The sequence below is a fragment of the Uloborus diversus genome, chromosome 3 (assembly GCF_026930045.1).
Source record: "Uloborus diversus isolate 005 chromosome 3, Udiv.v.3.1, whole genome shotgun sequence".
In the NCBI taxonomy this organism is placed as follows: domain Eukaryota; kingdom Metazoa; phylum Arthropoda; class Arachnida; order Araneae; family Uloboridae; genus Uloborus; species Uloborus diversus.
The window spans coordinates 18,513,549-18,539,159 of NC_072733.1; the positions used below are offsets into that span (position 1 = coordinate 18,513,549).

Consider the following 25,611-nt stretch of genomic DNA (forward strand, 5'->3'; position numbering starts at 1 on the left):
ATAAAACTTCTTGTTTATAATTTTTCTTGTAGATGTAGTTTTAACTTTTTATTAATGTTTGCACTTAATGATATTTTACAATTATATTTTTGTTTATTGCAATCAAATGCTGCAAAAAATGGAAAGCAAACATGCTGTTTTTTTATTGTTTCTTACATATTACTAATTTCAACATCAGGGGGTTCGCGAACTTTTTTGCTTGTTCCAAGGGGTTCGCAAAGAGAAAAAGGTTGGGAACCGCTGAGATAGAGCGTCGTCCACGACTAGCTTTACCTCAAAAAATACTTTATTTGCACCGTTAAGAGCGACATCTAGCGAGTAAATTCCTTGCTGCTGTTGCTGCAGATCCTCGTAGGCTATAGTTGTAGGCGGGGCTTGGATTGTGACGTCGGCTGACTATCGTCTTCAGTCAGTCTTCACAGATTCGTTGGGCTATTAGGGTGGTCCGTAATTTTGTTGTGATATGTCACAAGAGCAATATAAACAATCATGTCTTTCATCTATTATATATTATTTTCTGTAAGTTGAAGTGAATTTTACGAAAAGTATTAAGATTCTTGCCATCATTTTTGTTTCTAAATTTGCACCACAACAATGTTATTGAAAGACATTCTTCTTGTAATATGTTCTCTTTAGCAACTTCCACGATGTACCTGCTTTCAAAATTTGATATCGTCATTGATTAATGAAACTCTTAAATAGTAACTCGTTTTATTTGGAATTAATATTATTTTTCAAAAGAGTTCATTTTTATTTTTATTTGATGTGACGATGTATTCATTACAGTAGGGGAAACAAAACAATTGCATTTTATTATTTTAATGAAGTATTGTCTAAAAATCATGATGTTCGTTTAACTTTTATTCTGCTGACTGTAACTAGGAATCGCCTGAAAAATGAATCTGAGTTTGATATTGAAATACTGTAGAAATTTTTACAGTTTAACAAGGGGGGGGGGGGGAACTTCTCTTGCAGTTATTTTAAGCTTTTTTAAAAATATAACTGTTATGCATTTCTGCTCTTGTGTGGATCTGTGTTTTGTGCAGATTTTTCTTGTGTTGCTCATTACGTAAATTTGTAAAATTGTCTAATGGATATTGAATAAATTTGGTCATTAAACAATATACATAGCGTGAAAGGAATATATACCTTTGTGCAACTAAGTAATAATAGTAAACAACATAATTAAGCACAAGCAACGAAGTTTGAGCTTAAGGATGAAAAGTCATCCGAAAAAAGCTTAGTCCGTAGCTTTTCTTGGAAAAGTGGTCAAATTCATGAATAATTTGTCCTCTTATATTTGTTCATTTATGTAAAGCAAGTTATTGCTCTTTCAAGTAAGCAAACATTGCTTATGGGTGATTTTCAAATGCACTGACACATTAGGTTTGACATAATTTGAAAATGTTTTGATGTTATAAACATTAAAACTTTCCTTGGTTTCAATTCTTTACAATTTACAGCTTTCTAACCAGATGATTATTTACAAGTTAATTTGCTTGGATTTAACCTGTAACAGGGGAGGTGAAAAAGTGGGACGCATTAGAGGACGTAAGGTCTCAGAGACTGCTCTATTTACAAATTTTTTTAAAATCGTGTCGTTAAGATACAATCCTGTATTTTCCTTAGATGTTCTTTGAACTTTTATTAGCATGGCGAAAAAATAGTTTTGAATTTTTAATCGAAATAAACCTTTTCCGAGGAAAGTCTTAATATTTTTCTAGAAAATCATATACTGCAGTAAATAACTAACTACTAGTAATAAAAATTAATCTATTATTTATTAATGATTTCATTTTAGTTCTTTAATATATACAAAACATTTTAGTACTAGAAAATTGATTATCTCTCGTTACGGGAAATTCAGTAATTCTGTTTCAGCAAATTCTATATCAGCTGTGTGTAACTAGCAAATTATATAACTTTCTTCTGTAGTGCAGAAGAAGTAAAAAAGCTGCTTGAAAGCATACAAAAAAGATTCAGGAAATATGCATTTTCTAGTCAGGACGAGGAAATTTCCGTTACTTGCTAACTAAAGTAACAGACAAGGCTTATTAATCTATAACAGGGTTTGAAATAGGGTTAAATTTCTAGGGGCGAATGTCCCCCTTTACTTCAGATTCCAGGGCGGGGTTTTTTTAAATTAAGGGAGAATTTTTATAAGTTCTGAAAATTTGTTTAGAATTTTTTTATAATTCATTTTTATTTCATTTTTCTCTTTATTCAGTTTTAAATTATAACTTTTTTAGTGTAATATCAACCCCACATTTTTAAATAATTATTCAGTCATTTTGCAATTTTATTTTATTATTTCATTTTTAATGAAATATTTTACAACTAAGTAACATATACATACAATCAATTATTTTCCTAAATAGACCATTTTCTGGAACTAATTATCCGAATAGGGTTCGGTCCCCATTGTTTAGAATAATATTTCTACCGCACAAAGACTTTTTCTGGCGATCAAAAAGTTAAAGTAAAAAATTGCCTATACCTTTCGAAAACAGACTGTCATTTCGAGCAGCTTTTGGATCGCATTTCGACCGGCGGATCGGAATCTGTTGATGCCAGGAATCGGAATTCGTCGATGTAACTTAAATTGCTTTGAATTGACGGACACTTTATTAAATTTTTTCCATCTTTCCAAAATGAAAATGGATTTTGAATTTTTTTTATGTTCTCCGCTTTCTTGGTATGGGGTTCACTTTCGAGTTTAAGAATTTCCGGGGGGGGGGGGGATCTTGCACGGACCTTTGGATTGCGCGGGATTTACCAATTTTGTGCTCGTTTCCCGCAATCCCGCGCTCTATTTCAAACCCTGTATAGTCATGAAAAAAAAGCACTGAATTCACTTAATTAAGTGTAAAACAATGCCTTACTATATGCTTTTACGATGTCAAAAAATAATTTTATCAACATAGAAATGAAAGGATAAAGTCAGGACACCAAGCTGTTAATCATTCTGAAAATCACCCTTATATTTATTTCATTCCTAAGATCCTAAGAGTTAAAAATAATTGCAACAGTGTCTTATTCCCAGATTTTCATAATTTTGTACATAAAATAGACATAAGTTTAAATAAATTCAACAGTTCTGTACATATGTCATTATATCCTCTGCAACAGTGACCCCCCTTCCCCCTGTGTTCCACACCTTACATTCAGATGAATCTCACAGACCTGAACACATATAAACCTAAGTTGTTTTTCGAATATTTTATAATAGCATCATATTAGATAATTTCAATAATGTTGAAAAATACGGAAATGAAAATATATATATATATATATACAATAAAAATTATTATTGTTCTTATAACATCATTATTTTATTAATTTTTGCATTATCCTTTATTTGTTTCTAGAAATAGGATTCTAATAAAATTTTACCAGCAATTTTTCTTTTAGAGTTGAACCTGCATTAACCTAAGTGATTGGTAACAGGAAAGATGTCTTTTTTAGCCAAAACTTTTAAAATTGCCTTATTTTTATGGTAATTTTTAAATTTTGTATTTATCCAATCCAAAATATTAAGTTATAACAAACAAAAATCTACAGATTCAGTATAGTGTTTTACCTGATTATGATTTTATCCAATGTGATCCTATATAAATAAAAGAATAAGTTGAAAATGTTATTGTTTTACAATTGAAACATTTATTTAGAACAACAATTTGGTATGATAGCTCTCTTACGCCGAGGAAGGTATGTGGATTAAAAAACCACGGCTCATTAGGAATTGTAAATTTAATATATTTTGAATTTATAGTAAATTAAGTTGATTGATCAGATTTGTAAGAAGTTTTGAGAACAGAAATCACAAGTAAAATTTTGATCATGCTGCTCTGTAAAGAAGCCTGATCTGGATTCTATGTGGGAATTGCTATGTGGGATTGCTGATCATTGAGCATCTCGGCTTTCTTTGCAATTATGTGTTTGAGGAGAAATCTCAATTTATGAACACATTTTAACTTGAGATTGTCTAGGCTAAGGATTGTCAGTGATTAGATTAGTGATTAAACTTGAGGTTCTTCAGGCAAAGAATTGTCGATTCAACTTGAGATTCTTTAGGTGAATGATTATCCCCAATCTCCATCAGTTTTTCAGTTGTATCAGAATGTAAAGTGGTCTGGAAATGTATCCTTGTTTAATGAGTAGTTCTTGGTTTTTCTCAAACCCTTCAACAGTTGTCTGAGGAATGGCTGCCCTTAAATATGCAGCTCTGAATATATGTCCAATTAGGTAAATTGTCATGGCAGGACCCGGATGTTTGATTAGCCACTTCTTCACTTACTGTTTGTAGAAAGGCACTTAAAAGTGCCATTAGAGATTAAAAGTGGGATTAACAGCTGTAGACGGTAAGTTGTATATTTGTACAAAGTAGGATACTACGATATAGTAACTTATATTTGTGTGAACTCCCTTCTAAAAAGTAATCAAAGTCTTTTTTTATATCATTTATAAGATGATTTTTGTTCTTTAAGTATTTATGTTTTACAAATTAAGCAAATTGTTTTCATTTCACGCAGTAAAAGTTGTTCAAAGTAAATACAACCTGGTCCTGCCCTACTGCCAAGATCCCTGTTTTATCCTAAAAAATGTATTAATCAGAAAATAAGGCTAAACATATTTCAAACATGATCAAAACCTGGTTTGATAATTTTAAATAACAGCTGAAAAAGGTCTTATCATATGTTGTACTTACGTAACACAAATCTTCAGGTAATTAAATGTTACGGAGTAAAGTCAGCAGTGTAAAAATCAAATTTTTGATCTTGAATTTTTCCAAACATTGGCATCAACAGACAAATAAGCTAAACTGCCTTTCTTTTAACTCAAAATAACACGATGGCTCTCTGCAACCAGTTTTACACATTTTCAGACATGTAGCAGTACTAATCCAGCTGAAACTGTGAGGTCCTGGTTTTATCCAACTCTCCCTTATATCACCCTGTTGCTTTTTTAGTGCATTTAAGTGCCACACTTTTTTTTTTTTTTCATTTCTACTGAGATCTCGGTGTATTATGGGTAGAAAAATCAGTACGATTTATAGTTTTCTTGAAAAGCATCAAATAAACTGATTTTCAATTATCAAGGAATTGTAATAGGTTCGTTCCTTTTTAAATCAACAAATGGGGTGTGCATCACCATTTTTTATCTTGATGAAAATTTGCATGTGCATTCCTTTAATTTTCTAGACCTCAAAAAAATAAATATTTTATTTTTTTTAAAATTACCCTTTGATATATAGGCCATTTTTGTTGTTGGCAACAGCAAAAATAGGGCATTTTGATGCTTTGTCTTATGGACAACAACTTTTTTTCTATCAAAGCTTTTGAGCTCAAACATAGCTCATTAGAAAGCTAAGAAAAAAATCTTTTCATATAAGATATCAATAAATTTCAGATTAAAAAAAAATACCAATTTTTTCAAGGTCAAAGTTTGCGATGAAAAACTATTTTTTTACCACTTTTGAAAATTAAAAAACCCATGAAGGGTTTAGAATAATCAGCCCTATTTTTCATCATATATTTATATGCATGGCTACTTATTGTATAAAAAAATTGGCTTGTTACTCCACCCCCTTTATGAGATATGCTCCCCCAAAGTTGCAAATTTTCAAAAAAATTCAGTTTTCAATGCTAAAAAAATGCATGTGGGGGGGGGGGGCAGATAAAAACATTTTTATTCGTGGTATTTCAAGTACTTTTTACCAGTTTTCTAACAAAATAAAAGTTGCTTTGTTATTCAAAGGTGTTTGGCAAATATAAGGGTCTGAATTTTCAAATAATTGCATTGAAACAACACAATTTTTTTTCACTTTTTAATCTTAGTTTTTTAGAGAGATGTGTGCTCCCCTTGCAAGAATTTTTGGTTAAGTGTTGTGAAAAATTTGGAACACCTGAAGAGCCACCATTTCATTGCCAGTAAGCAAGCAGAGTTTTTAAAATAAAAAAAAGACGCTCTGGATAAGGTCATGGGCGCCCATAGGCAAAGTTTTAAGGGGTGAGGGGGGTTCAGATATTTTCCTCATAGTTTAGCAGGATATTTTCCCTGAAGAAACCGATTTCAGTACCGATTAGAGTTAATGTCTGTTTAAGTAGTTAATTTTTTAGGTTGAAAATGCTATTTGTTATTATTTACTTGTTTGAATTTTATATTTATCAAATTGTATATATTTTTAGTGCTTTGGTTCATCTGTTTGAAGGCATGAAAGAAAATTAAGAAACCAGTGTCGTCGTGATGTCTGAAGTATATGTGCAAGTTTTGTATGATTATAATTATCGTACTGATGATGGAAATGAAGTCAAGATAAAAGCAGGGGAAGAACTTTTGCTCGTAGAAAGGTTGAATGAAAATTGGTGGCAAGTTATACGCAACCATAGTGAATACCCATTTTATGCACCATCAAATTATTTAAGTGTAATTGGTTTTAAATGTAATGAAACCACTAAATCTAGAGATGTGAATTCAAACTTTGCTCATGTCATCCAAAAAACACCTAATCAAAGGAATGTCAGCAATGATGAACTTTCCAATACTTCTATTAGAAGAGCTTGTGAGCAAAAATCCAAGAAATGTGAAGCAGCTCCAAAATCCACTATGGAATCCCTTTCATTTCGAAATCCACTTTGTACTGATGGATTTTCAAATAATGAAGCAGATTTAAATCAGGATGTTTCAAATCATGTGCCTTTTACTACAGAGCTTAATAAGGATCAAAAACGATTTCTTTCGGATTCAGCAGCTAATGAAAATTCTATCTCTCAAGTAAATATTTTATTTTACTGTAAAACATACATTGTCATACATATAGTGGCATAGCCCAAATTTTTTTGTCAAGGGACATGTTAGTTTTAACTGGCCCGTCATTTGAAAGTTTTCCAGGAGGGTTCTAAGCTTATAACACTCAATGCAATTTTTCAAAAAGCTCTCCCACATAATGGAAATACAGAGATTTCTTAAAGACAGGAGGGTCAATTGTATTCTCCTAACCTCACTAAATGATAGGCTTAAGTTTTAGCCTTCTCTATAATCAAAAACAGAAAATTTCTGTGCTTTAGGGGAGGTTAAATCAGGAGGGGTGCTATTAGCACCCCTTCTGATTCTATAAAATATACAGGCAAAATATCAATTTTTATAAATAACACAGAGCAAAAAAGAAAAACAAAAGCAGCAAATATTAGGAAAATAAAGGTTGAATCCAGAGCTCATCAGCCATGGAGGATTCGTTAAATATGGTCAAAAGACAAAAAAAAAAAAAAAAAAAAAAAAAAAAAAACTAACAACTTAAACCTAAAATTAAAAGCAGGGGGTTTCGCCTTGACTAATTAGGAAAACAAGTTCCAATAATTAGCCTTCCACAGGACAGTACCTGCCAATAACAAATTATCTTACCTGAAGATCGGAAAAGAACGAGCCCAATGCAGTAGTCAACAATCCAAAGTTTAATCCAATCAAAAACTTTTAAGCGGAATAAAACAAAATATATCTGTACATGAAATACACCGCCAGCTCAGTCATTTCCAGCCGAGGACTGCAGTTTCGTGCTTATTAGCACTCATCAGCCCGGCATAGGAGTGACTGATCTGGAGGTGGAAAACCTCTTAAGGAAGCCTAGAGTGCCAAACAAACTGGTAGCTAATACAGAATCAGCACCATGGGTACAAGGCCTTCCGTCTCAGGACGCATTTCTGTCTTGGACAAAATTTCCGAGACGGAGGTCGAGACCGAAAGAAATTCGATGTTTTTACTTCAGGTTTTACTTAAAAGAGAAAAATTGACTGTTTGAAAAGTATGCTTTAATTACTGCACCTTTCCATAACCACGAATTTACATCGACATTCTCTCGATTTTCCGCCATGGGCTTGTTTTGTTTGCAACGTGTTTTTGGAGGAGTGGCTTTTAGACTCACACAGCACCGTTTGACTTTTTTTAGGTAGCTCTGTTATTTCCAACTCACTGCATTGCAGATCGCAGAATTGCTCCCTATTCTCCCTGAATTTTCGAATTAATCGCCTCTAATCGAAAATTTAGCCTTTTCTCTTACTATTTTCAATCGTTCTTTCGTTTTTTTTTTACATTTGTTGTTTTTTTTTGCTAACTTAACACGCATAAATGAAAATTATGAGAGCTTTTAAAATGTCTTAGAGTTGAATCTGAATCACCGATTGAGAGTGATTGCAGACAGGATGAAATGTTTATGCCACTGCAAAGGGTGACCACATACCAGGTAAAATGGGAAACATTCAGGCTCGGACTGGCCCGCCTACCAACCTGCCCGAGGGCAGGTGCGCCCTTCCTACTTTTTATGATGAAATGCAATGCAAACGCCTTCGCTGAAAAACAAAAATAAAAACTTATCTTGCAAATTCAGAACGGAATTTTCTAATTAATTCGAAAGCTCTCATACCTTCCATTTTGAAGTTTCGAAAATTTTCCTCCGAGCCCGCTTTCCCTAATGTTATCTTCTAAAATTTTCCGTCTTTTGAGTTTCAATTTCGAGAAATTGCCGGGAAAAGTTCCGTCTATCCCATCCCCTCTCTTCCTGTAAAGTTTCCAAAGATGACCAAGAAAAGCGTTTTTAAGACTCTAGTTTCAAAAAAATAAAAGAAAAGAAGAGGGAGAGACCTTGGAATCTTCAATCAAAAAGACTGCCTATTCTGAAACTTCGATTTCGCAAATGTTCTGGAAGAAAGTTTCAAATCGCGTTTTTTTCCCTAACGTCATTAAAGATGGACGGCAATAGCGTTTTAGGATTGAAATTAAGAAAAAAAATTCTGGAGCTGGGGGGAGGCCACTAGACCTTCTCTCTTTATCTTCTAACATCATCAAAATTAGTCTAACTGCATTTTTGAATTACATGAACAAGTTTATTACTGTTGGTAGAGTCGGTAGTGGTTGCCGTTTGAATACAGTTGTCTAGGCCTTTGTCAGTGAGTTTTTCTACACTTATTTTTAATGAATTTCATAGTGGAAAAGTTGAATTTCGTATAGAAATGTAGCAGTGCGCATTTTATAACATAATGACCACTTGACATCAATGTCGCCTAGGGAAAAAAATATCACTCAGAAGATGCAAAATCAAACCACTGGGCGACTTCAGAAATTTCGAATGTATTTATTCCTTATTTTTTTGTAAATTGCCGTTTTTGGCACTTGATTGAAAAAATTTGAATGATGAAAAATTGATGAATTGGGGAAAGCCCCCGAACCCCCTGGTTTTTAGCAATACTATAATTGCGTTTTGAAACTATCATAAAACGACTGGGGAGAACTCATGTCTCTCATCTTTCCCTCCAAGTACACAAAGATAGCAAATAATTGTGTTTTCGAAAATATACCCTTAAATTTCAAAAAAAAAAAATCCGGAACGGGACCCCCAAACCTCCCTTCCACTTGTTTACCTCCAAATAGTCTAAAAATGCGTTCCGAACCAAAATTTTTGGGAGAAAGCCTGCAAACACTCCTTCCTTTGCGCGAATATTAAACAAAACTCAATCAACAAACAAATCCAAAACTATCTTCAGATTTTACTTACAAATGCAATTTTAGTATTTCATTATGTTCGGTACGTAAACTGGTAAAAAGAGATGCCATTTTTATGCTGCACCCTTTCTTTTATGAGGAAAAAAGTACATTTGAGGACCTGAATAACAACTGAAAAAACTTCACGAGTTTGCAAACAAATCCAAAGTTAAAGGGTTTAATTTAGATAATAGATCTAAAATATTAGTAGAAACTCTTTTTTCAATTTTTTATTCTTGTGTGTGTGATACCTGAAACTTATAACTTTCATTCAAACTCTTTGAATGAAGCACATTATTCAAAAAAAAAAAAACATGCTTCAGTTCTTAAACTTTTTTAAAAAACCCCTTAATGAAATACTCAATTGCTTCTCTCAAAAGGATCGTCTGGATCCGCCACTGATCGCTCCCCTAAAATGATCGTCTATATCCTTTCTGCGATCCCCCCCCCCCCTTGGCATGCGTTTTCAGAAAAATTGGGGTATGCGCCTTTTTGAGGACCCAGTCCGACCCTGGAAACATTCATGGATTTTGAAGATTTTAATGAAAATGGGAATTATGGAAATTATGGAAGCTGGTTTGAAACACTGATGGCCAACTGTTTCAGCATTTTTGACATGTTTCTGGAACAAAATTCCAAGACTTGAGGTTTCACTTAATTCCAATGTCATTCAATCTAACACTCGCTAGAATGGAAATATGGGGAGGGGGGGAGAGCAAAAGGAAACGAGAAAAATAACAGCAGCACGAGTTTGCGAAAAAATGCTGCTCTTGCAAAGAGGGTAGGTCCGCAAATTAACCCACAATACTGAAGTCTTGAAATGTTTATATCTTGGACACTCTAAGGGGGGGGAGGGGGTTGTAGCGATGTGAGTAATACAATGACTCGAGGCGGATACAAACCAGGCATGTTTATGCAACTTTGCAGTTACTTTTGCAACTCTGGTGGCACCCTAGCTTTTTCATTGGGCCACCCAAATTCGATAATTTTTTTAAGTTCATTTAATTCAAAGTCATTTTCTATCTCAGTTTTAAAATCTGTTAATGCCTTTTCAGACATAGGCATTACGATATGTACTATGTAAGTATCATTATCATCATTATCATCTTCAGTTTCTAGGCAATATCGACTCAATACGTCTGCAACAGGAATGGATTTACCCTCTTTGTAAATTATTTTAGGGTTATATTGTAAGATATCGTAGAAAATTCTTTGAAGCCGTGGTGGGCCCTGATTAATTGTTTTTTTTTCCAATAATTTCTAACGGTTTGTGATCAGTTTCAATTGTTACTTCTTTCCCATAAATGTACTGGTGAAAATTTTTGCACCCAAATAAAATGGCTAACGCCTCTTTTTCAATTTGGGGGTAATTTCTTTGAGTTTTTGTCAAAGATTTAGTGGCATAAGCGATTGGTTTACTATTTTGACTTAACACTTCACTGAGTGCTGATAAACTTGCATCAACGGTTACAGTAACCGGGTCATTAACATTATAATAACCTAATACAGGTGCAGACGATACTAGTTTTTTTATTTTAATGAATGCATCATTTTGTTCTTTAGCCCATTCCCACACAATATCTTTCTCTAAAAGTTTTCTTAATGGTTCGGTAACATGTGAATCATTAAAATTTCCCCAGATAATTTGCCATCCCGAGAAATCTACGCAATTTTTTAATACCAGTGGGTGTTTTGATGTTTTCAATAGCTTTAACTTTATCGGGGTCCGGAGCAATACCATTTTCATTAAGAACATGTCCTAAGAATTTAACTTCGTTCGAAAACAAAATACGTTTTTCTTTATTTAAACGTAACCCTGCCAAATAAATTTTTTTCATAACTTTTTCTACTATGCCATTCAATTGTTTTTCATTTTCAGCGTATGACAAAATATCATCCATAGAACATTCTACATTCTCAAAATCTTTCAATAATTCTGACATTTTCTGCTGATAAATTTCAGGTGCAAAAACTAACCCAAATGGAATTCTTTTGTAAGCGTACCTTCCCCAGGGGGTATTAACTGTTAGGTATTTTGAAGTTTTATCAGTGACTCGTCTTTGCCAAAAACCTCGTTTACAATCTAATAATGCAAAACATTTTGCTCCTTTAATTTTTACAGCAATTTCCTCAACAGTTCTTAACGGAAAATGACGTCTTTTTACATGCTTATTTAATTTGGAAGGATCAATACACACTCTTAATTTACCATTTTTTCTAACAATTACCAATGGACTTACACACAAACTAGGTTCAGTTATTGGTTCAATTACACCCAATTCTATCATTCAATCAATTTCTTGTTTTACACTGTTTTCAATGGCATGAGGAATTTTTCCAGGTGGGCATACATCAAATTGAGCTTTTTCATCAACATCAATATCATATTCAAAGTCTTTTAAACAATCTAGCCCCTCATAAATTTTTGTTTTCCAATTTACTGGAACCATTTCGTTCTCAGCAGACAGCACTCTTTTTATTAAGCCTAGTTTTACACAAGTGTTACCACCAATAACAGGTTTTACATTACTATTAGCTGCAATAAATTTTAAATTAACACTTTTGTTCTTAATTTTACAAGTAACATTAATTTCACCTTTAACGTTCATTTCATGATTACTAAACGAAATCAATTTTTTTACTTTTGTTTTGAAAATCGGGACTTCCAGTTCTTTAGCTAATTCATAGCTAACAATGTTACACTGAGCCCCTGTATCTAACTTAAATTTAACAGATTTATTAGAAAAATGAACAATTTCATGCCAATCATTATCAATAGAATTTATATTGAAATTTACTTGCACACTGTCTAAGTATACTTTAGACTCACCACTAGAATAACATTTATCATTCTCATTATTGTTATTCTCAAAATTATTCAAAACATGAATATTCTTAGATTTACAAACTTTAGAGAAGTGACCTACCTTATTACATTTTCTACAGCGCTTGTTAAATGCCGGACACGATTTAACTCCGTGTTTTGTACCACAACGCTGGCACTCAAACTCTTGATTTTTGTAAAATCCACTCCTGTTGTTTCTGTATGAGCCGGATTTCTTGATTTTTTCGAAGTTTTGTTTCGATTTGATACGATCAACTTCTAATTTTGGATCGTTCTTTAATTCTTTTAGCTGTTTTGACGCTTGTTCCGAAATACGACAAATTTGTATAGCTTTCGTTAATGTTAGATCTTCCTCTGCTAATAATTTTTCTCGCACGTTGTCATTAATGATACCGAACACAATCTTATTGCACAAGAGACCGTCGGTCAGTTCGTTAAAGTTGCAGCCTTGAATTCTTTTTTTAGCTTCGGTGACGAATTCATCGAACGTTTTGCTTTCGCTTTGCTTCAATTTAAAGAAATTCCATCTTGTGAAGGATTCATTTTTCTTCAGAGCGAAATAATCTTCGAAGTTCTGCAAAATAACATCTATATTTTTGGAATCTTCATCACTTAATTTGAAAGTATTAAATATACTTATCGCTTCATGACCTATTGTTGTCATAAGCACCGCCGCTTGAACTTCTGCTGGTTTTACTTTCAGATTAGAAGCTACGGAATACCATTGAAACTGTTGCTTGAAGTCATTCCAAACGTCTGCCATATTATCTTGGCGAATTTTGAGCGACATCCGTGGTTTTAAACCACTCATTCCTGCCTCTTGTTGTGTCATTTTATTGTTTTAATTATTACTTCTGACACCATGTAGCAATGTGAGTAATACACTGACTCGAGGCGGATACAAACCAGACATGTTTATTAAGCTATGGACGATCACACACTACGCGGGTGGGAACCGCTGACTGTGTAGGGACACAACTGGCACATGCGCAATAGGCACAAGTGTGACGTATGCGACAGGGGTACTCAAGGGCTCCGAAATAAAATATCGAAACACTGCATTGAAAATCATTTTTGAGGCTAGGAGGTTTTCAGGATTTCTCTTCTGCAAACTCTTAAACTTTAAAAGTCAAAAAAGTTTAGGCTGTCTTTTATGATGTAAAAGTGGGGAGGGGGAGGTTTAAAAAAAATTGGAAACTGGAGTCTTAAAAACACCAATTTAGGCAATCTTTGATGAATTTATGAGAGATGGTTTTGGTGTTCTAACCTGAAAATGTTTTGTAGCTGATGGTATTAAAAACTATTTGAGGCTATACTTAAATGACTTAAAAGAAAAGGAATTTGGAACCCTATCCCGAAAGTGTTTGTAATTGCAGTCTTAAAACTTTTAAGCTGTCTTTGCCAATGTTGAGAGGGGGGGGGGGGAGGGGGCTCTCTTTAGGTGAAATTCTGAAACTGAAGTTTTAAAACCGCAACTTTAGACCATCTTGGGGTTCGGGGTCCCCCTTCCCCGAAAAATATTCAAAGCTGAAGTACTCATAACTCAGCTTTGGGTAATCTTTGGAGGACTTAGCAAAAGGAATCTCTCAATAAATTTTAGATCTTAAATTCTTAAAACTTCGGTGATGAAAAGGGGGAACCACAATAAATAAATGTAGTGAACTTAAGGGAAGGAGTTCCTGGGGGGGGGGGGGGCTCTCTCCCCTGAAAATTTCTCAATGCTGAAGTATTGAAATGCTATTTGGGCTATTTTTGAGTGAGTTAAGAGCTATGGGGAAGAAATTCGGGGGTCTTTCTCGAAACATTTTCGAAATAGAAGTCTTAAAACTTTGAGTTGTCTTTGACAATGTAGGGAGAGGGGGGGGGGGGTATTCCGCTGCCCAGTGCAAAATAATTTCGTTTCTAAAATTTTAAGAGCTCTGTTTTAGGCTATCTTTGGATGACTTAATGGGGAAAGGTGCAGGAAGCTTCTTTCAAAAAGTTTCCGAAATTAAAGTATTAAAATTTTGGGCAGTCATAAGTCATGTATATAGGTAAGGGTACGGCCCGTATATATACGTGCCAGCACATCAGCTTACGATCAGCCATTTTGGATCAGAGCCCGTGTTTGAGTCATTGTCTTTTCTGGCGAGTTATCACGTTTGGTGATTGTTTACTGTGAGCGATTATTAGCTGAACATGAATTGTTCATTGAATAAAATATTATTTACGGTAAACTTGGCGAAACCCGAAACTTTGCTGGGGTAACTCTAGCTCCGCAATAATGAAAAATTTGATCCAAAATGGCTAAACTTAAGCTGATGTGTCGGCCTATTTATATAGCCGCTCTAGGTAAAGGGGGGTTCCTAGAAAAAATTTGTTTGAAACTGAAGCCTTAAAAATTCAAATTTAGGACAGTTGTGGTGAACTCAGAGGGAGAGGTTCGGGAGTTCTCTTCCGAAAACTTTTCGATGCTGAAATATTTGAAACGCCACTTTAGGCTATATTTGAGTGCTTTAAGAGGAATGTGATTTGGGGGCTCTCCCTGAGATGAGTATTACGTTTCTCTATTGCTTTTTTTAATTAATGAATATTGAAAAGTGTACCTTGTTTAAAAAATATATCTACTTCACTGAAGCGGTTTTTTTATTCCTAATTTCAGCACCTGCTATCTTATAAAAGATTTCTTTTTAAATGAAGACTGTGGGGAATGGTGTAAATTCATTATCATTTGTACCATCCATACCCTTCCCCCACCTTTCCTTCTTTTCTGGTTTGTTGGCACTGCCTTGGATAGACTTTCTGATCAGAACTGATTTTTGTTGTAAAAGTGAAAATCTTATGTTCCAAGCAATTTTATTGCTGCGATAAAAATGTTTACGATCAGCAAATCACTAATAGCGGGGAGCCCTGAATGTTTTTACCCCTAACATTGTCCAACATCGTCTACAGTTGCGTTTTTGGAACTTCAATTTCAAAATATTGCCGAAGGAGGGTTCCTGAACTCCATCCCTTCGATAATGCATTCAAAAAGCGTATAAACGTTATGAAAGATGGAGAACAATTTCATTTTTAAAGCTTTGATTTCGAGGAGAGTACAGAGTGCTCCCCCCCCCCCCCCCGCCTTTTTCTCTAATATTTTTGAAGATCGCCCAATGCTGTGATTTTGGGACTATCAGTTTGAAAAAAATGATGTTAGAGAGTCCCTGAACCCCTCCTTTTCCTGAACTTTACGAAAATGGCCTACCATTGTGTTTTTTGAACTTAAATTAAAAATATATATCTGGGGGAGAGCCCCCAAACCCCCTGTTATTGGTGGTTTTTAGGTTTTTGGAATTACGATGTCAAAATGCTTAAATATTAGTTAGGTACAAGTAGGTTAATGTTGTTAGATAAGTCAAAGGCTTAAAATTCAAATCTAACACAGATTCAAAAACTGGCATAGTTAAAATCTACAGCATTTATGCACATAAAGTTTTCCTAAAGCACGCATGCGAAGGGGGGAGGGGCTGAAAATATTTTACATCTTTTGAACACAACACCAAACTTGCATGCATGATCAGCACTACCAGACTACCGAAACAATGGTTCTGTTCAAGTCGAATATTGAAGGCAAGGCAGGTATATTCAGTAAGTTACCGCCCTATAACCACAGCTAAGGCAGAAATACATGAAATACACCGCCAGCTCAGTCAATTCCAGCTGATTCTGTATTAGCTACCAGTTTGTTTGGCACTCTAGGCTTCCTTAAGAGGTTTTCCATCTCCAGCTCAGTCACTCCTCTGCCGGGATGATGAGTGCTAATAAGCACGAAACTGCAGTCCTTGGCTGGAATTGACTGAGCTGGCGGTGTATTTCATGTATTTCTGAATTAGCCCTGGCTGTAGGGCGTTAACTTACTGAATAAGAAACATATCTGTGACTGAAAAATCAGTCCATTTTCATGCAAGCGGTCCGTTTAGCTCGTGCAAAAAGGCTTTCACATCAAGGAGCCAAACTAATGGTTTATTGCGGTTGTATCATATGTTTGAGCAGTTAGTTTCAAGAGAAACTAATTGTTCATTGAAGGCAATACTTAAGCGAAAATTTTCAACTAGAGTTTTTGGGAAAGAAAAAAAATCTGGTTAAATTTGTTTGCTTAAGTATAGCTGGTTAATCTGATTTAAAAATTGCTTGCATGAAAATGAACTGATTTTTCGGACATGGATATATTTCATTTTATTCTTTTTTAACGTTTTTATTAGATTGAACTTTGGATTGTTGCCTACTGGATTGGGCTTGTTCTTTTCGGATCTTCAGATAAGATAATTTATGTTATTGGCAGATACTGTCCTGTAAGAAGGCTAATTATTAGAATTTGTTTTCCTAATTAGAAGAGGCAAAATCCCCTGCTTTTAATTTTAGGTTTAATTATCGTGTATAGTTTAGCATGTGGTCCTTTTGCACAATGCTATTCTGTAGGGCACATACTAAAGCTTAAAACTCTCTTTCTAGTTTGTAGTGTAATTTTTTGGTCTTTTGATTATATTTATCGAATCTTCCATGGCTGATGAGCTCTAGATTCCACTTTTCAATTTTTCTAATAAGTGCTGCTTTGTTTTTCCTTTTTTCTCTAGGTTATTTGTAAAAATAGATATTTTGCCTGTATATATTATATATTTACTTGGCTTATTAGTTTTGCTGCGATGCGCATCTATGGGTTTTTGGTTTGGTCTTTTCAATATTTTTCACTTGTTTTATAATTATAAATATATATGCCAGGCTTGGAGTCAATTAGGAGAAAATGTAGCTGATTACGAGCATGAAAACATTTGCGATCAGGATTATACTCCTTAGCCAAAAAATGTAATTAGCAGTACAGTTGGTAAAATATGTAATCAATTACGATTAGGATATGCAGATTACGATTATAGATTTCATTAAAATTTCCGTTTATGTCTGTAAAAATATGTATATCAATCACTCTTTGCATCAACGTCATAACTCCAAGAAAAATGATTTTGTTTTAATGCTGTGGAGATGATGGCAATGATTTATACAAGTATCCTGTAGTAATAACTTTGAAATCATAATTTCCGGTTATGAGGTTGTTGCAACAAATTAGCTATATATTCTTTAAAACAAAAATATTGATTACCCCGATAAGGATTACATAACCATCAGTTACTGCAAACCTGATACAGTCAAACCTCATTATCAGGAAACTCATAGTTCACATCACTTTTTCAATGAGCCACACTTATGCCGCATAATCTCAATGTTAAGTGGCTCTGGATTTTACGACTGTTACTGTAAAGCTCCAGTCACCACAACATTTTCAGCTGCTCAGACAAGATCAAATTTTCCTCTACAACTAAAATAAGTTTATTAAATTTTTTGTACGAAAGTATAAAAGTCGAGATGTTTAACAATTTTTTAGTTTTTTTTTCAAGAAATAGAAACAGTTAATATTAAATGACTGAATCAAAAGTAAGGGAATTCAAAACATAAAACGATTTTAGTTTTGATATAAATGAGTATTAATATGCATCTTTATTTTCATAATATAAATTTTTGTTATTATTCTGTTTTGCTCCTGGCAACAATAAAATAGGATTTTTTTGAGTAAAATTTTTTAATTTTAAACTTTTTTTTTATTTTGGAAAAAAAATTAAATAAATTTTAAGGAAAAATAATTTTATTTTTAATGTCATTCTGATTAAGATTAGGTTTCTTTGTATAGCATTGAAAAACATTGTGCTGACTTCTTTTACTTTTTAAAAAAACTTATACAAATACAAATACAAAAGTGACGACCAGCAACAGGCTCTGGGCCCAGCTAGACTGGTCCTGGTCAATTTACAATCCCCAGTGAAGATCAATGGCCCTCTTAAAACTATCTACTCCCTTGCTCATTACCATCTCTTCTGGTAAGCTGTTCCAAGGTTCCACTACCCTGCTAAAATAATAATTTTTCCTAATATCCATGTTAGCCTGAGATTTAAATAGCTTAAAACAAGAGCTTAAAATGCTCGTCCTGTTTTCAGTGCTAAACTTCAGCCCCGTAACATCTTTCGTTTTAATAAATTTAAACAGTTGAATCATGTCCCCTCGGTCTCTTCTTTGCTCAAGACTGTACATTTTTAGCCTCCTAAGCCTGGAATCATAATCTAAGTGGGAAAGTCCACTTATTAGCCTTGTAGCCCGCCTTTGAACCCTTTCCAATACATTAATGTCTTTCTTAAGATAAGGAGACCAAAACTGAACAGCATACTCCAAATGGGGTCTTACCAAACTTCTATATAAGGGCAGAAGAACTTCTTTAGATTTATTTGAAATAGATCTATTGATAAACCCAAGCATCTTATTGGCTTTGTTGCTAGAATGCTGCACTGTTGGCTAAACTTTAAATCCTGACTTATTAAGACCCCCAGATCAGTAACTTTGTCTGCCTGACTAATGACTGAACCTTGCAAATAATAACTTGTACACTTATTTCCATGCCCTAAATGTAGCACTTGACATTTCCCAACATTAACAGCCATACCCCATTTATCAGCCCACTTCGTAATATGATCTAGATCCTCTTGCAGCTGATTTGCTTGTTCTTCATTTTCTACAGTCCCCATAACTTTGACATCATCAGCAAAACAATTCATGTTCCCAGAAATATTTTTGTGAATATCGTTCATAAAGACAATGAACAAAACAGGCCCTAACACTGATCCTTGAGGAACCCCGCTTAAGACCTCACTCCAATTAGAATAATTTCCCCTTACAACTACTCTTTGTTTCCTTCCGGTCAGCCAATTTTTTACCCATATGAAAGTTTTCCCTCCTATTCCTATATCAGCTAATTTGCTAAGTAGAGCAACATGCGGTACCTTATCGAAAGCTTTTTGAAAATCAATGTAAACAATATCTACAGGCTTCTTATTGTCCAAAGCCATGGTAACTTTGTCATAGAAATGTAATAAATTAGTTGCACAAGATTTACCTTTCCTAAAATCGTACTGAAAACTAGTCAATAGATTATTAGTCTCTAGAAAATTTACTATTTACTAAATTATCAAATAGAAAATTTTATTAAGGAGGAATTATTTGATGTTACTCATTTGTATGGCTTCTTTCCTGTATTTTTGCCCTCTTTTAAATATTTATGTAAAAAAGAAGAAGCTTGACTTTGAATGTTCTTGTTTTAAAAAAGTAATAGTTTAAATTTATTAAAACATGATAACTTAACATTTTGAGAAAAAAATTTAGTATTATTTTTATATCAGTTTAATTGTTTCATTTTACCAAGTTTATCAAATATTTTTGAAATCCTTTATTCTTTGAAATATTTATATATATTTAAATTAATCTCAAACTTAAGATACTTGAGAAAAAGATAAGACTCCTGTTAGAAAATTGTTGATGACGTACATGATGATAGAACCATTAGTTCTGGACATACTTCTTGTTCAATATACCATATGAAAATCCGAAATTGGGAAGACTCCAGACACCTACCTTTTTGGTTTTTGGAATTTCTGGATTTTTGATCCTAACTCAAAAAATAGGGAAAATTATTGTATTATGTGATTTATGGCACGTTTTTTCAAATTTCACTATTGTTGGTGCCCAATATTTAATCTTTTTCCTTATCAATTTCAATGTCACATAGTCATTAAAAAAAATAAATAAAACTAACATTCCACCCTATTACTACAGTAAAATCTCTCTAATGCGAACATTAACGGAACAAATTTTTTTGTCCTCAATATAGAGGTGTCTGCAGGACAGGGATTTAATAATGTTATTTGCATTGAAACTGGAGAATTAAAATTTGACCGCATAAGAGGGGTGTCTGCCTTTGAGGGGTGTCCATTAGGAGGGGTTTTACTGTAAAAATTAAACCTACACAAAATGATAAAGTAAACATATTATACTCTCTATGATCTTACATTTAAAACATACTTCCGTCAAACCAAATAACAAAAAGACTGATTTGTGAATTTTTCATCAGCAAGTACTTACAGTAGGGCTGCCATATTGTGAACTGCTAAATCTTTTTTCAATGTATCTTCTCTGTTTTGGCAGGGTCACCATATGAATGGAAAAATAATATTCAATTAAACATGCAACAAAATTTTAAAATACCCATATTATATCTGTACCATATAAATCTCGGTTAGTATATTTTCTTTATATTCTACACTGCTGGACAATTGCTAAGGAACATGTGATTTATCCAAATTTGTACCTCAACCACCTGACCAATGGAAATAAATTCAAGTTCAGATGGCGTGGTAGACCAAGGCTCGTTATCTGTATAAAAGATAGTGAATACACGCTCAAGATTCGTACGAAAATTTACGCTGTTTGGTTTTTAACAAAAATACTGCTGGATGTTAAAAAAGGTTTTTCTCTGAAATTCTCTTTGGTTCGTGAAATACTTGTCAGTAAAATGTCAGCAAGACATCATTTGAGTATCTACGATCGTGGACGAGCAGTTGGACGACTGGAAGCAGGTCAAAGTGTCACCACTGTGGCTGCTTAAATAGGTGTATCAAAAAGTGCCATCTCCCGATTAAAGAAGGCCGCTGAAGGTGGAAATGTTTTACAAAAGCATGCCAGGGGTCGTGGTAGGAGCATTACACCTTCAGAGGATCGCCATGTAGCCCACGTGGCAAAAAGAAACAGAAATTTCACTCCTGGACAGATAGCTGCAAATCTAACTACCGCTATTGGTACGCATGTTTCTGCAAGAACCATCTCACGGCGAGTAAATAATGTCGGTTTATATGCACGGAAACCTGTATGTTGCATCCAAGTTCAACCACGCCATCGTCGAGAGAGATTACGCTGATGTAAGGAACATGTTGGTGGGATCGTCAAAATTGATCTAGAGTGATCTGACGAATCTCGTTTCAGTGTGACAAGTGATTCTGGTCACCAACTACTGTGGAGAGAGCATGGAACACGTTATGCACAAAAATTTGTTTGCGAACGTGATCGGTACCGCCCAGGCGTCATGGTGTGGGCAGACATCATGCACTATGGCAGAACACCACTTCAGATTTTTGAATAAGAAAGCGATACGTCGCAAATGTATTGCAGAGATGTTATGCTGGACCATGTTCGTCTTTTTAGGGGGCTGTAGGTCCAGACTTTCTCTTTACGGACGACGATACACGGCCACACTGGAGCATTGAAGTGTCCGAAACACTGCAAAGTGAGAACATTCTCCGTATGCGGTGACCTGCTTACTTTCTCGACTTACATCCAATGGAACTTGCCTTGAGAGGCTCTTGGAAGACGTGTTGCACGAAAAACCGTCCCTCTCAGAACAGTACAAGATCTCAAATCCGCATTGAGAGAGGAGTGGGAAAACATTCCCCAAGCACTCCTCAATAATTAGTGGGGAGTATGGAAAACAGATGTAAATTGGGCATTAGTGTCCCTGGTAATCATACATCATATTGAGGTACTCATGTCTCCATCATTCTGACCTAGATCATTTTCTGTGGTTGTATGAAAATCATCTAAGTAGGATTATTTTTTTATTTTTAAGTTTATACTTCATTGATGCAGTAATATCTGTATTATTTTGTACTTATAATAAAGGCACATCCTCCCTACTAACTATATATTTCGTTCTGTTTCTTTAATCATTATCTATTCTGAACTATTCCAAAAAATGTAACTGTTCCTTAGCAATTGTCAAGCAGTGTAGTTATAAACCTAGATTTGTTTTGCATTCATAGAATATCAATATTTTTCTATTGTTATTCATTAAAACTCATTAATGTTTTTTTTCCTCACACAGGATTCTTTGTCGCCAATTTATGTGAACATACCTTTATCGCTGGGTAGATTGCCTCCAATACCTAAAGCTGAGCAAGCACCATTACGTTCCTTGTCAAATGATTGGTTTGAATATGTTGATGAAGAAAGCGGACGCAAGTATTATTTTCATTCCTTGTCTGGGAAAGTGACGTGGAAACCACCAAGACGACGGGAAAATATGCATGTAGGACTTATTACTTTTTAAAAAAACTTTTTTTCAATTTTAATTTTCAGGCGTAAGTTATATATTCTGTAGGGTGCATCTCACACGGTCCTTCATGAAAAAAAAAAAAAGTTACTGATTTTAATCAGGCACAGCATCAAAAAGGTACTAATTGATGTTCTAAGGTTAAATATACCATATTTGGATATCGTTTTCTGCCTCCTTATTGTACGTGAAAAACCTGTACTTCAAAAAAAAAAAACTTTTTAAATTCAAAAATTGAGAAACAAGTTTATAACTATATCATCCATCGCCTCAGAGCAACAGAAAGACATCTAATACCAGAAATAACACTAAGATATCCTACTGTTGCTCTGAGGCGACGATATATAAAACTAATCGGAGTCAGCAGAGTATCATTTATTTACAGTAACTTCTGGTAGAAACACTGCGCCAGCATAAATGCCGCACCTCGAAAAAAGTGTCAAAATAATTTAAATTGCTCAAAAACGCCACATTGCCATAGCTGTCACACTTAAAAACAATGATTAACTCATTTATGGTATGTCAGAGTAAAAAATACCCATTAAAAGCTTATTAAGAAGAAATAATTTACAATATACACTTGCGTGTGGCTCTATCCCACAACTTCTGAAGAAAACATTAAAAAAAAATGTCCTGGATTTAAATCAATTCCTGATTATTGGAGAAAAACCGGGAACGTTTTGCAGCATTTTTATTTATTTATTTATTTTATTTTTTTTTGCAAATAATCTCTTTACAAAGAAAAAAAAAATGAAATTTTATAAACATGCTTATGATCTGGAATGAACAATACAGTTGAACCTGTCTATCTCAGATGGCGAGGGTACAGAAGAAAAATTCCAGAAAAATAGACTTCGAGATATAGACCAGGATCTGAAGGGGGTTGAGCATGCATGGAAAGGCTGACGCAATATTATTTCTGATTATTGTTACAGGCACGATGGTGATTATGAAACCACATGTCGTCGCCCCCCTGGGTGGTTGACAACCCCGGGGGAGGGGGAAAAGCAGTGGGGAGAGCCGTTTACTAAAACACTCATAACTCGAGAACTATTTGAGATAAAACACTGTAAAAAGTGTCAATCGACGCAACAAAACAAGGGCTTCATAAAAGCTAAATATGATTATGGACATATCTTTGTTGGTTTCTGAGTAAAATTCCATTTTTCGCAAACAAGCAAAATTTTTGAATAAAATGCGCAAAACAAACCTTTTTTGACCAAAATAAATTCCAAATCAAAATTGTTTGATTTTTTTTCAAATAAAGTACTAAATATCATTATTCAGTTTGTTAAAACTATTTAAGTACTGTTAACGCGTTGAAAAACAAAATGACAGTTGCAAGCTCGATCACGATTTGCAGTATATTTCAGGATCTGAAGGGGGGTTTTGAGCATGCATTGAGACCTGACGCAAAATTATTTCTGATTAATGTCACAGGCACTGTAATGATTATGAAACCACATGTCGTCGCCCCCCCTGGGTAGTCGACAACCCCGGGGGAGGGGGAAAGCAGTGGGGGAGCCGTTTGCTAAAACACTCATAACTCGCGAACTATTTGAAATAAAACTCTGAAAATAGTGGCAATCCACGCAACAAAACAAGGGCTTCATAAAAGCTAAATATGACTATGATCATATCTTTGTTAGTTTCTGAGTAAAATTCTATTTTTCGCAAACAAACAAAAATTATGAATAAAATAAGCATTTTTTTTTCAAATCATCAAAATTATTTAACTGTTTAGGGAACTAATAAAATCTGAAATATCATTATCCAGTTTGTTTAAAATTACTTAATTATTATCAAAGCGTTGAAAAGTGAAATAAAAGCAAGCTCAAAAAGCATTTGAGGTAATTCACACAAAAAAAAAAAAAGTTTGCGGAATGTACCTTGAAGACTCGACATAAACCAAAGAAAATTTTGTGGCTCTCCTGTTTTGGCGGTTTTATTTCGTAATATTATCAAAACAATGTCCCATTTAAGTAATTACTTAATTATTTAACCTTTAACGAATTATAGCTGCTTAGTATGGGTCACAATGGCGCTTTAAAAAAAATTAAAACATGCAAGTTTGCAAGTACGAAGTAATTAGGGAAAGGATAAACTATCAGGATAACCCTTTTTGCAGATTTTACACCTGAGTTATGAAACATAGTGAGCGAGGCTATTGCCACATACGCAGCATGAAAATTTCAGTGGAACGTTAAAGAAAATGTGAATAGTCTCTTATCCAGAGAAGTCCTGCAATGGCAATGTCTTCAATAGCGACTGCAAAACAGCAAAAGAAAACCAAAAAAACATTTAACCTGGGAAACGTTAGCTCAAAAGTGATGTTAGTACATCTAAAAATCATTCCCATACAATAAGCCCAATGCTAGGTTAGGTTCATCAGAATGGTTCACTGAAGCAAAGCGAGAGGTTCGATTTCGTGAATGTAATTGAAAATGATACTTCTTGCAGCAAAACTCTAGAAGAAGCATCCTATTTTAAGAACAAAGTTCAAGTTATCGATGGGCTGACTCTGGTCCATAATGTCCCAAACACTACTTTCAAATGCAGCAAAGATTTTGCAGGTCTCCAAATAAAAAATAATAAAATTTTCTCTCCAATAGTCAAACTACACGAGTGGACCTTAAACACGATCGGTACATCTCACTGTCGTTTTCATAACTTGAAAACCAGAAGTTCAGGAAAGTCTCCTTCGCTTATAAAAAAATCACTATAGGTACCAAATCAGTGGTTTCGTGTAATAGCCATTCCTGACAATAAAAAGAACCTTTAAAAGTACATTTCAGATTATGTAATATGTAACATATCCGTTCCTGCATCCAATCAGCTTCTGGTGTCTGATAACTCTGAAAACGAAAATGAATATTATTTAAAATCTGAGAGCCAAGCAATAAATTTCTCTGAAATGCCCGAGTCCAACCAGGACAAAGCACGCAACAGATTCTATCTTCCTGCATATGATTCAGTGCACAATAGGGGAAAAAGTAACTAATAGTTTATAGATCAGAAACTAATGAATTCTTATTGGCAATCTTTGTTAAAGGACAGAGGTTGCCATTTCATGTGCTGGTGTTGTGGAAAGGAAAAGAGCTTTAGGATGGCATCTATCTTCAGGAGCACTTACGGAAAAAAAACATCTAAAATTTTACAAGCTTTTGATGCATTTTCCGACTGCGATTCACCAAGTAAAATAGGAACAAAAAAGTATGCTTTCTCTTTACCAAAAAAG

General features: G+C 34.2%; 1 protein-coding gene across 1 annotated transcript in view; it reads left to right on the plus strand.

Moving 5' to 3' along the window:
• The first annotated feature begins 433 nt into the window (after positions 1–433).
• LOC129218414 (rho GTPase-activating protein 27-like) overlaps positions 434–25,611 on the plus strand; it is a 102,097-nt gene continuing 76,919 nt past the window's right edge. The window contains exons 1-3 of the mRNA XM_054852668.1: positions 434–519; positions 6,189–6,774; positions 22,146–22,349. Of these exons, the coding sequence (XP_054708643.1) occupies positions 6,247–6,774; positions 22,146–22,349 (732 nt within the window). The 5' untranslated portion in view covers positions 434–519; positions 6,189–6,246. The remainder of the gene's footprint in view (positions 520–6,188; positions 6,775–22,145; positions 22,350–25,611) is intronic.